The 13,425-nt window shown below is 38.5% G+C and overlaps 1 protein-coding gene across 1 annotated transcript; it reads left to right on the forward strand.

Annotated features, from left to right (window-relative positions):
• The first annotated feature begins 11,952 nt into the window (after nucleotides 1-11,952).
• On the forward strand, nucleotides 11,953-13,425 carry LOC18609849 (protein PLANT CADMIUM RESISTANCE 2-like). Its single transcript, XM_007045172.3, has 4 exons — nucleotides 11,953-12,157; nucleotides 12,254-12,325; nucleotides 12,818-13,030; nucleotides 13,147-13,425. The coding sequence occupies exons 1-4, from the start codon at nucleotides 11,953-11,955 to the stop codon at nucleotides 13,227-13,229; spliced, it is 573 nt and encodes a 190-aa protein (XP_007045234.2). The 3' UTR covers nucleotides 13,230-13,425.

Raw genomic sequence — 13,425 nt, forward strand, 5'->3', positions numbered from 1 at the left:
AGAGTTTGTGCAACCTGGTAGACAAACGACATTCACAGAACAGTTGGCTACACAATTTCGATCAAGATGTGCATCAAACCAATTTCTTGTTTCTCTTGAACAAATGCAACAATCGGGTGAAACTATAGAATGTGTAATGCCATTGTCAAATGAGAATACGATAGTTGAGGACAACAATGTGAGTTGGAGGGTGACACTGCGATGCTGGAGTATAATACTGCATTTGATGAGGGAAATGAGGATTTGTTCGCTGCCGGTGAAGATAGATTTGATCACACTTCAGATGATGGGCTTGAACAATCGCAAGATGACAGTTTAGACGATGATTACCTTTATGACAGTGACATTCCAATTTGCAATAATGTTGAAGGCGAAACGGAACCTGTTGAAGGTGTTGATGTAAGACATGTTAAGTGTGATGACCCCATATACAATAACCCCATTGCTGGTGAGAATGGGATTCATTCCCTTGATACATTGCTCAATGACAGTGATCAAGAAAGGGGAAATGCAAGGATATCTCGTACGTGGGTAATTACAAGTGCAAAAAGGTTCTCCTTCCAAACAATTACTACTAAGGAGTTGACATGTGCCGAAGATCGCTTATACAAAGGAAGAATGTTTTCGTCGAAGGCCGAGTTGAAACGAGCTTTGAACATGTTGGTTATAAAAGAGAAGTTTGCGATAAGAGTAAAAAGGTCATGTAAAGCTCGTTATGAGGTTGGTTGCAAGGACAAGGCATGCAAGTTCAGTGTTTGTGCAACAAAGTTACCCGATAGAGGAGAATATTGGAGAGTTTGAAAATTCCATAAAGTACACACGTGTACCGTTGATGGTTTGCAATGACGATTTCCAACTACAAGTGTGAAGATGATTGGTGAACTTATGTCACACAAGATTCGGGCTAATGGAGTAGCATTAAGACCTAAGGACATAATTTGTGATATGAGGGTTCAGTGGGGATTGGAATGCTTGTATGGTAAGGCTTAGCAAGCGAAGGAGTATGCAGAGAGGCTTATTTTCGGTCCACCGGAGGAGTCATTTTAGCTACTACCATCGTATTTTTATATGTTGGAACAAGAAAATCCTGGCATAGTGACTGCAGTGGCTACGATGAGGAAGAGAGATTCAAATATTATTTTTGGTCATACGGGGCTTGTATTCGGGAGTTTAGGGATGTAATGCGTACTACGATTGCAATTGATGCGACACATCTGAAAGGCAGGTTCAAGGGTGTTCTGTTTGTCACTGTATGCAAAGATGCGAACGAGTGTGTATATCCAGTTGCGTTTGGCATCGGCCATGTTGAGGACGAAGACTCATGGACGTGGTTTCTTAGCAAGCTGCGTGATGCGGTTGGTTGTCCTGAAAACACTATGTTCATTTCTGATCAGCATCTCGACATTAAGAAAGCAATCCAAAATGCATACCCAGAAGCGCACCATGGTTTATACAGTTACCACTTGAAAAAAAACTTTAAAAACAAGTTCAAGCGTGACGATGTTTGTATGCTTTTCACCCTTGCTCGAGATTGTTATAAGGTGGCCGATTTCAACAGACATATGAACCAGATACAGCAGATTCACTTGGGAACCCGCGCGGACCTTATGAGAATAGGGCCTGAGAAATGGGCACGTGCATGTTCACCGATAAGGCAATACCAAATGATGACATCCAACATTGTGGAATGTGTTAACTCATACTTGAAGCATGCAAGACAAATGTCGATCACTGTTTTGATCGAGTTCATTAGAGACATGTTCCAGCGTTGGTTCCATGAACGGTACGAGGAGGCCGTCAAGGTGACCACGCCCCTCAACCCTTTGGTTGCCAAGCAGTTGAGTAAAAGGTTCAATGATGCACATCGTTTTCTAGTTAAGCCTATCAATCGAGTGAAGTTCGAACTTAAAGACGGGAAGATGGACGGACTTGTAAACCTATCCAGGAAGACATGTTCATGTTGTGAGTTCCAAACAGATTTACTACCATGCAGCCATGCCATTGCAGCAATAAGGTCAGAATATCTTTATTTCTTATTTGAACCGTAATTAACATAGCATTTACATTGTGCTTGAAGATTGAGTTTTTAGTGTTTTTCAGTAAATGCAATCGTGAAGCCATTGAATTCTGCGCTGACTACTACAAGACAATCGTTTTCGTGGAGGGTTATTCAGGATCCATTAGGCTGGTAAGGCATCCTAGTGAGTGGGACATCCCCCCTCATGTGAAACAAATTGTCATCTTGCCCCCACCTTGGCAAGGCCAAGCAGGAAGACCTAGAAGGAGAAGGATTCCATCAGCTGGTGAAGGTAGTCAAGCACGGAGATGTTCGCAATGCAAAAGATACGGGCATAACAGACAGAACTGCCCATACCCATTTGCAGTTCCATCCACAAATTCGACACCATCTCCAAGTCAATCGGCCACTCCACGACTGCGTCGACCCAAAGCATGTTCAAGTTGCAGACAAACCAGTCACTCACGCAACAACTGTCCAATACGAAGGACAATGTCTAAAAATGTAGGGTGTGTTGTGAATGAAGACAACCTGACCGCCTAACTAAATGTGTCTGAAAATTGTAGTTGAATTCGTTTTGCTTTACAGATTTGTCTGCTCGATCATTCTATGATGCACTTTTAGTTACAGACTTTGTTGCCAAAAATTTCAGGCAGATAAGCATGTCAAGGCCTTTGTCTGATCAAGATCGTGTTAAAGTACATTCTTACATTGTTTGTAAAAATGTTTCCGATTACAATCTCCATCAGACAGGAGCCATGTATTACTTATCTGCCTGAAATGTTTGGCAACAAAGTTCGTAACTAGAAGGGCCTCATAGAATGACCGAGAAGACAAAATGTCAAGATCCTCATACTATATGCGTTGGATCTGCAAAACATGGTATAGATGCACCAGTGAGTTAAGCCATAATGTGCAACAAGGTATACAGAAGAAATAAATAAGGAATAAATGTGAGACACGCCATGCATAACAAGTAAAATGTTGTGACACGCCGTGCATATCAAATAAAATATTGTAACACGCCATTCATAACAAGAAAAATGAAATGACACGCCATGCATAACAAGATAAACTTGGTGACACGCCAAGGATAACGACCAAAATGTTCTGACACGTCATGCATAACAATTAAAATGTTGTGACACGCCATGCATAACAAGTTAAACTTGGTGACACGTCAAGGATAACAAGCAAAATGTTTTGACACGCCATGCATATCAAAATCAAACGTTGTGACATGCCATGAATAACAAGTAAAATGTTGTGACACGCTAAAGCTTACACGACAACAACTAACTATAATACAAATGTCATGACTCGCTAATGACCAAAAACCAGTTAAACTACTACCACTTAACCCCAAAAACTATCAAAACCATCAAGAAACACAGTCTAAACAGTTGCTAAACGTAAACCATCAAAATACAAGCGAAGACAAAATAACGTACTTGTGATTTAAGGCCATCAAGAATTCGACCAACGATACGGTCCTCAATCGTCTGCATTGCTACACTCAATGACTAAATTGAAGCCTTCAGCTCGAACATATCTTTTTCATGCTTGCGCATGATCCGTCAGAGCTGGCGAGTTGTGACTGCTCCGACATTGACTGTTCTCGACTGGGTTAACTACAATAACATATGTAACTGTGTTATTCAATAATCATATATGGAATTGTTGAACATTAACCGTTACAACTTTAATATCCTAACTAGTGGCTCGTTAACAGTCTGCGGTGGAGCCGGATCGATCGGTGCTTTAGGACCTGTCGTCGCTTTCGCATACTGCAATTACATATTTAACTGTGTTATTCAATAATCATGTATGAAATTGTTGAACATTAACTGTTACAACTTTAATATCTTTACCGCTGGCTCGTTAGCAGTCTGCGGTGGAGCCGGACCAATCGGTGCTTCAGGACCTGTCGTCGCTTCCGTAAACTGCAATTACATATATAATTGTGTTATTCAATAATCATGTTTGGAATTGTTGAACATTAACCGTTACAACTTTAATATCCTTACCGCCAACTCATTAGCTGTCTGCGGTTAGGTTGGACCGATCGGTGCTTGAGGACCTATCCTCGCTTTCGTAAACTGTAATTACATAAATTACTGTGTTACTCGATAAACATATGTGGGAATGTAGAACACAAACCATTAGAACCAATCTTACCGACGGGTCGTTTCCACTCTGCATCTAAAGAGGACCAGTGGGTGGTTCTGGAGCTGCCGGCCCGTAGTCCAACTGCAAACACATAAATGTTATTCGATAATCATAAATAGAATTGGAGAACACAAAACTGTTACAATTGTCCTTACCGACTGTTCATTGCCTTGACCATGGTCGTCCCCTTCATCCATCAACTCATCAACTAAAGCAGCAGTGGTGCGCATCCGTTTCGTGCCACCAGAGGCTCTTTTCTCCTTCAAGCTTCTCCTTTTTTGCCTCACACCTAAGCCCCAATCCGACCGATCTTCCATGTGCCCTATTGGCACGTACTCGTTGCCCTCCGATAACGAGACATCAAGGTCCACAAAATACTGCCGAAGGGCCTCATCTGCGATGGGTTCCAAAGTCTCCAGTGCCCACAACTGTAAATAAACAAATAAAATGTTGTCATTATCAAATAGGGAAAATTATTTAACAAATATAACGTAAAAATTAGCAGCTGTTCACTCACTTTGTCAAATGACTCTAACTTCTGAATTGTCTTGTAGAAGTCTTTTGGCTTCTGATTGCAATCCCATCTGCACATTAGTGGGAGGATGCTGTCCTTCGGACCAGAGGGGGCAATTATTTTTCGGAAGGCAGGAATTGCCTCCATTGCCCAGAACTGCATGTCAAATGTAACCATTATCAGACCGTCAATCATAAACGACTGCACCCATAAATTTTTTGTTCGAAAGGAAACTGAAAATGTTACGTTTTAGTACCTGTATCACCCATGCGAATCCGTAAATGTTGTAGCGTAACTGAGTTTCCTTTGTCACGCTCAAGTTAGGAACTTCGAACCCCTTCAAAAGGTAGTCCAAGGTCAGCTTCCAAACATAGTGCCCCCATGGGAAGACATTCCAAGCGTCAATGTCCTCCACCAATGACAACAACTAAGGCGTCACCCGTCTACAGTAGTCTTGACCAAATAAAATGTTATTTGCGATCAAGACGAGTGCCATCTTGGTCGCATCTCCTGGTCGCTGAAAGTTACCCTTGAGGAAGGTATCAAGCAAAACCTGCAGCTTAACGCTGTCCTGCCCATTCCAGTATCTTGCATGAATTCCATCCACAGCTACCTCGTACGGTAATCTGAACACATCGGGCATTGGACCAAACTTCAGCCTGGTGATGAGGCAGAACTCCTGCTTTGATAGCCGCACCTTGCTCTTGCCAATGGCAAACCATAATTCGTGGTCCATTGACTACCTCTCAGTGATCCGGCGAATCATGATGCTGTGCAAGAGACCGGCGCAAAAGTACCCCTGTGGATAGACGTCCAGGAGCATTCCGAAGCAGGTACGCTTAACTGGATCGTACTCCCCCTTTTGTTGGAGAGTCTTTGTGATGTAATGCAGCTGCGACCACTTACAGTGAGTGTTAATTGCGACGTTGAATGCCCACTTCTCCCTCGGCACGATCAGCAAACTGTCAAGATCCTCATACTGTCTATGCTGGATCTGCAAAATATGGCACACATACACCAGTGAGTTAAGCAATCATGTACAACAAGGTACACTGAAGACATAAATAAGGAATAAATGTTGTGACACGCCATGCATTGCAATCAAAATGTTGTGACACGCCATGCATAACAAGTAAAATGTTATGACACGCCACGCATAACAAGTTAAATATTGTGACACGCCATGCATATCAAGTTAAAGGTTATGACACGCCATGCATATCAAGTAAAATGTTGTCAAACGCCATGCATAACAAGTAAAATGCTATCAAACGCCATGCATAACAAGTAAAATTCTGTGACACGACATGCATATCAAGTAAAATACTGTCAAACGCCATGCATAACAATTAAAATGCTGTCAAACGCCATGCATAACAAGTAAAATATTGTCAAACGCCATGCATAACAAGTAAAATTCTATGACACGACATGCATATCAAGTAAAATGTTGTCACACGCTATGCATATCAAGTAAAATACTGTCACACGCTAATAACTAACTATAATAACAATGGTGTCACACAGTAAACACCCAAAACTGCTAAAACCACTATGGCTTAACCACAACAACCATCAAACCAGCAAGAAAATACAGTCTAAACATTTGCAAAACAAAACAAAAAACCCGAACATATCAAACAAACCCAGGAAAAAACCAAAAAATTAACAAACACAAGAATGTTACGAATTTGAGACCCACTAACCTCTTCATTCATGGCCGACATTTTTGCTAGTGTTGTGGTTTCGTTCCGTTTGCAAAGAACCTTCTCGAACACTCCGGTATCGGCAAAAATGAGAAATGAATCACACAGACGTTACAAATTCTGAATAATAACTATTTAAAATGAAAAATGGCATTCTTTATTCTAAAAAAGGGAAATTAATACAGTGGAAGTCCAAAGGATTACCACGTTAACTGCCCGTTTTTTTTCTCTCTCTTTATTTCAAATCATGACGTGTCAGCTGCTGAAGCACTGCCGTGTCACGCACTCTAAACCATGACCATGGCATGTCAGCTTTTCAAGCAATGTCGTGTCACACACTCTAAACATGATCATGGCTTGTCACCAACTCTGAACTCTGACGTGTCACAGATTCCCTCCATGGCATGTCACTAACTCTTAACTCTAGCGTCTAACAGATTCAATCCATGGCGTCTCACCAACCCTGAACGCTAGTGTGTCACAGATTCCCTCCATGGCGTCTCACCAACTCTCAACGCTGTCGTGTCACACATTCCCACCATGACGTGTCACCAACTTTTAACTCAGCATCTCACAGATTCCCTCCATGGCGTCTCACCAACTCTGAGTGGTGCCGTCTCACACATTCCCAACATGACATTTCACAAACTCTAAACCCTGCCCTGCGACAGCCATCTAACATATGGCCTGCTATAGCAGGACCATTTCCTGCTTTGGATTCACATTTTTCTCCTTATAATTCACCACCGTATCAAGGATTTCTGGTTTCACATCATTAGCCAAGCTTTCCATTCATGACGACCTGTTCCTCGTTCGATTTAATATCTCTCTTCTCCTATTATCTGAATGTCATGTCCCAAATCTCTGAAAACCCATCTCATGCAACATTATTTTCTTTTGTACAACCTTCGGAAAAAAATTTTGGGTATTTTGCACAACCAATCTTTGCATATTTATTTTTTTTCTCCCATTTTTCACCTGTTTGAGAGTATACGCTAACGAAAACGGCTCATTAAGGGCATTTTTATCCCAAAATCTTTTTTGATGGCTAAAAACAGTTAAAAATATCCTGACGGTTATTTACAAAAACACGTTATTTATAAGGGCTTAAAAAAAATCCCCTTTTAATATCATGTATCTACTCAATGGGTACTCTAAAGTCATCAGGTAATCAAATGGCTACTATCCTTGAATGCATGGTGGGCTCTTTACCTACTACCACTTATCTTGGCCTCCCCTTGAAGGCTAATCCAAGAATTGCTAGCATTTGGGATCTAATGGTGGAAAGATTCAAACAACGGCTTGCTCTCTGATAGCAAAAGTATCTATCCTTTGGTGGTAGGTTAGCTTTTCGTCAACTCTATGCTTAATTCATTGCCACTTTATTATCTCTCTATCTTCCAAGCTTCCAAAGGCGTCATAGGCAAACTTGGAAAGCTTAGACGTTCTTATGGGGTGGAAGCACAGAATCTCAAAAATTATTAAAAGTTAAATGGAACACAATGTGTAAGCCTAAGAGATATGGGGGTTTAGGCATTTCTAGTCTTAACCATAAAAACTTGGCACCTTTAGGCAAATGGTGGTGGTGTCATGATACAGATGACAACGCACTATGGCGCCGATTGATTCTTGAAAAGTATGGTGCTAACCAAGTTCAAAGGATTTTGAGTACTTCACGTTCATATAGAATGTTGACGGTTTGGAGATGCATCACACAACTTCCCACTAATGATAGAGTTTGCAATCTTATGAGCACTTGTGCATGCAGATGGATTGTGGGTAACGGAGCCTCCATTTTGTTTTGGCTCGACAAATGGATCCTTAACGATAATACCTTGAGCACCAAATATCCTAGACTTTTCTATCATAATGGATAAGGAGGCTTGAGTCCTTGATGTGTGGAACGATGGTAATTGGTCTATTCCTTTCTAGCGCACCCTCTACTCTTAAAGAGCGTAATTCTTATAATTACATCCTTCTCAAACTTGCTAATATTGCCCTCGATGCTAACAAGGATGATAGACTTATTTGAAAGCATGATTCTAGTGGACACTTTTCAATCAAAGTATTTTGCTCTATTCTTGATTCAGATCCTCTTGACCATAAGGAATGGTTTCACTCAATATGGAAGCTTTCAATCCCACCAAAGGTTCAATGTTTCCTATGGCTAGCCATTCTTGATTCTATTCCCATTAAACACTTCCTTGCTTCACGTGGGGTGCCATTGAGTGAGGATCAAATTCGTTGTATTTGGTGTGGACTTGAGGAAGACACATGTTTCCATATTTTGATCTCTTGCTATTTCAGTTGGAAAATTTGGTGCCTTGTTCTTCAATGGTGGGGTATCACGTGGTCCATCCCCAACACGATTTCCATGTTCATTCAGTTCGAAACTGACTGCTCATTCATAGGCGACATGTGTAAGCATTAGATAATGGTTTATGGTGAGACCTTTTGGTCTTTGTGGCTTGAGCGTAATGAAGCAGTTTTCTCAAATAAGGTATGGGATGGGAACAAAATCCTATTTTTCATCCGTTGACAGAAACTATTATGGATACATGCTTGTAATGATTATATTGACGAAATTAGATGGTGGACTGAACCACTTAACTCTAGTATCAAACAATCCCTTCTTCTTTCACGCCATGGAATTTCATGGCAATCTTTGGGTCTTGATGAATTCAAGTTCAACGTTGACGACTCAGCTAAAGGAAAACCTGGGCCAGCAAAGTGTGGGGGGTCTTAAGGAACTTGGAAGGCTTTGTTGTTAAAGTGCTCTCTGCCCCTCTTGGCTACTAAGACTCTAACTTTGTAAAGCTCATGGCAATTCTACATGCTTTGAGATTATTTTCTTCCTTTCTTTATAGGGGCTCTAAATTGATTATTGAGTTCGATTCAAAGATTGCTCTGGCTTGCGTGATGAATGACTCACATAGATTTTAGGACCGATGGCAAATCTTCAATAAGATCGATGCTCTTTGACACTCGCTAGGTGGAGTTTCTTTCGTCCATACTCTTCGGGAAAGTAACACTTATTGCTGATAACTTGGCTAAATCTAATGTTGATAAAAGTTCTTTATTCACTGCATGTTGGTGACATGCGGTTATGGGATTTATGCTATTATTTATTGTCATGGCTTTGTTCTCAGTCTTTTTAACCCATCTGTAATATTGGATTATGTATTGGTTTTGGTTATGCTATTCATTCATGATTATCTGATTATTGGCTTATGACCGACTGTCTGTGAGTAAGTTATGATTGCTTGATACCTCTACTGTTCGTTTTTCACGTCTACTGTCTTCATGCTTTTGCTTCTACATGCTGCCGGTTATTGTGGTCTGCTACCTTCATTGGATTTGAATTTTATTTTTGATAGGCTGCTGCCTTAGGTTAATCTCTGGTTGTAATAGCAGATTTTGCACTCATGTTTTTATTGGGATGGTTTTTCAATGTAAATAGGTTCTGCTAGCAAGTTTATATACCTCAGGCTTTTTCTTGGCTATTGCTATAGTCATTGCATGCCCTTAGGGGAACTATACTTTTGCAATTGCCATTGATTATTAATGAATTTTTCATGATTGGTTGAAAAAAAATTATACTACTTATGCTAGAGTTTTATATAGTTAATAATGTTAATGAACTCACTAATTATTATTATTATTTTAATTATGACACTATTCAAAAAAATTCTTGGAACCATCCCTGGTCGTACCTTAGACTTCTCTTTTCTGCTGATGATTTAAGTTGTATTATGCTGGTACTAGTATCTCCCGCCTTCCCTTGTTCAAGGCTCAAAACTGTTTTTTATTTTGAAAAAGTTATTAACATTTTTAACCAACATGTCATTTTAAGTCTCTAGTTCACCAGAGACTTCCTATAGCATAAGCACCTGATTTTGGCGGAATGAATTGTACAATTACCAAAGATCTGTTCACAGCACTATACTATAAGTAATAGGCAGCTATCCACAAACAAACAAGGATAAAGACTTGTTCTTATTTTTTGTATTTCAATACTATTCAATAAAATCTATCTTGATTTTCCAAAAGAAAAAAACAATATTTTCTTATTTCTTTGTGATAATAATAACTTCTTTATATGTATATATGCCAAAACCATGTGGACATTATTGATAAAAGCCAAAAAAAATGTGATATTAGTGAAACTTGTAATCCACCAATAATTCTCTTTCCCCGATAAAAGGTATTTGTTGCCAAAACCTTTTAATAAAATGTCATTCTGTTCCTTAATCTATAAATTGTTGCAATTGAGTTGTTAATCTTATTAATGACAAGTTTAAAAAGCCAGCGCTTAACATGAAAGGAAATCATTATCAATCTTTTTGTTTAAATTGTCACTTATTTGAATTTATTTTTTTACTAATATGTTAAACTTGACTTAAATTCATTAAAAAATTAAATTTCAGTTTATAAATGAATTTTAAGATTTGAGAGTATAGTTATGCACGAAAAAGATAATAGTATCTATAGTTCAATTTAAAAACGATACCTATTAATCATACATTATCTTCTTTTTACCTTGATGAATAATTCTTAATTTTATGTTTAATTATTTTAATTTTACTTTTGTTATTTAAATATTGAAAACTTTTTTCAAGTTTTTTCAATATTTTTGACGAAAATTAAGAGAGTTTTCTTATCTCAAGAACATTTAAAAAAATCACTTATTTTCTTTAAAAAAGTTTTTATCATTGACTTTATTTTAATATTTAAAATATTATAATAAAACTTTTTTCTCTTTTTATTTCTTTTTTATACTCCTTTTAACTTTTTATTTTGAGAGGATAATATTCGTGACCTCACCGGCACTGCTGCCCATGATGTGATCCGGTGCAAGCTGGGACGGGTAGAGACCTCACCTAAGTAGCATCATTTTTCCATTTTTTTTCTTTTTTTTTTCTCCCAGAACCAGGAGAACGGTAGTATACTAATAATATTTGAACAAATCAAAGCTACTAACGTTATCCTTATTAAATTCAGCAAAAAGAAACTATTTTTCCTATCAAGATGTCAGTTTTGTTGTTTGGTAAACAAAACTGGCCATTCTATAGATGTTCAAAGCGCTAAGTGGTGTGGAAATGGTATTAATTAAAGCAAGTGATTTGACTTAGCTGAAGCTGATCATGGAAAACTCTATATGCTGATATAGGATAGTGCAGATTATAACTTACTAAAATGGAAAATTCACTTTTAAGTTGTAACGGCTATAGATTTGAGACATTGGTTATAACCTATTATAAGTCACATTAACAAATGTTTTTTGTAATCAGAAGTCTAAAACCAATCCTGAATTGCCAGGTTTATATATATACATAGTGAATGCAGCCACGGAATTAAAAGTTAATTTCAGCAAGACGACAAGCCTAGACTCAGTCTGGGTCATCGCAGTACAAGAGCCGGAAAGATTGATTGGGATATTTCTTCCTAGTTTCAATATACAAATACAAACCCACCATCTTTCTTCTCCCTTAAGTTTCAAGCCTTCAAAATCCTTTTTCCAATCTTAATATCCATCAGGCATCGCCATGTACGCCACAAACAACTCAAAGTCACCACCTGTTTTCGCGCAACAGGCTCCAGCAACCGGTGTTCCGATCGGTACTTCAGCAAACCAACCATATCATCCTGCTCCAAGTTACGCGCAGCCTGCGCCCCATCATATTCCTCAGCCTGCGGGGAAGGTGTCTTGGTCGACAGGACTCTGTGACTGCGGCTCTGATGTTCCAAATTGTAAGCTTTTCCCCATCATATTTGAAGATTTTAAGTTGTACTAGAATTTCCTCATTGGCATCCTTGAAATTTGTTTTTTATGACTTGATTTTGTAGGTTGCATCACATGTTGGTGTCCTTGCATCACTTTTGGCCAGGTTGCTGAGATCGTCGATGAAGGATCAACTTGTAAGTTATTGGAGGCATAAATGACAAAATAAATACTCTGTTCTCCTCATTTTGTTTGTCCATAACTAATTTTTATGAAGTTAAGTTTTAATTTTAGTGTATTTTGTATTAGTTGTTTTTAAAATTTGAAGTATTATGATTTTCAATATCAAAAGTAAAAATATTAAGAATTCTAGAAAAAAAAGAACATAATTTTTTTATATCTAAAGAAAAGATGGTTAAAGAAAGGACAGAGGGGATATATTTATTTATAGGCCAAGACTAAAGTTAATTTTCTTTAATTAGTTGGAGTTTGTTACTAAAAACTATATCCTAAACAAAAAATTAAAACTGATAACCAAAATTAATTAATAGATCAATTATATTCAAAGATTCAATCACAAATAATAGATCTAGCTAGACATAAATTTTAGTGAATAATTTATAAATCGTGAGAAACTTATCATAATTATTCTTAACCAGAATTACTTATCATAATTTCCGGTGGTGCAGCTTGCGGAACAAGTGGGGCCCTCTACGGATTACTTTATTGGTTCACGGGGTGTCCTTGCATTTACTCATGCTTCTATCGCTCCAGGATGAGGAGCCAATACATGCTGGAGGAAAGTCCCTGCGGGGACTGCTGCACTCATTTTTTCTGTGAGACCTGCGCCTTGTGTCAAGAGTACCGGGAGCTCAAAAACCGTGGATTTGACATGGCCCTTGGTAATTGAAATGCCAATTTGATTTCACTGATCAAACTTAATTGCGTAACTTATTTCTCTCAGTTGTATGATTCTAGAGTATACACCTTTTACATGTATATGTTTTGGAATCTGTAGGATGGCAAGGAAACATGGTGAGGCCGCAAAACCAGGGGATGCCAATGGCTCCAGTGGTGCAAAGTGGCATGCAAAGAAATTGAAAAGTGATGATCTCTTTCTTAAATATGATTTACTTGTACTAGTTGTCGTCCAAAGGGATTGTGGTGATTAACAATGTAATTTCACCTCTTGTTATATATTCTTAAATAATTGTTGAATTGTGATAACAATATATATCCAAGTTTGTGCTTGCTGGTTATAATTATGAAGTTCATTTTCTCTTCGGTTCATATACAA

This window comes from Theobroma cacao, chromosome 2, assembly GCF_053813885.1.
Source record: "Theobroma cacao isolate CCN51 chromosome 2, ASM5381388v1, whole genome shotgun sequence".
Lineage (NCBI taxonomy): Eukaryota > Viridiplantae > Streptophyta > Magnoliopsida > Malvales > Malvaceae > Theobroma > Theobroma cacao.

What these genes read in the sequence shown, in the direction of transcription:
- LOC18609849 (XM_007045172.3), top strand. Translation starts at nt 11,953, where the DNA reads ATGTACGCCACAAACAACTCAAAGTCACCACCTGTTTTCGCGCAACAG. An exon ending in CGTCGATGAAGGATCAACTT is followed by an intron (nt 12,326 to 12,817) that starts GTAAGTTATTGG and finishes CCGGTGGTGCAG; the next exon opens with CTTGCGGAACAAGTGGGGCC. An exon ending in TGGATTTGACATGGCCCTTG is followed by an intron (nt 13,031 to 13,146) that starts GTAATTGAAATG and finishes TGGAATCTGTAG; the next exon opens with GATGGCAAGGAAACATGGTG.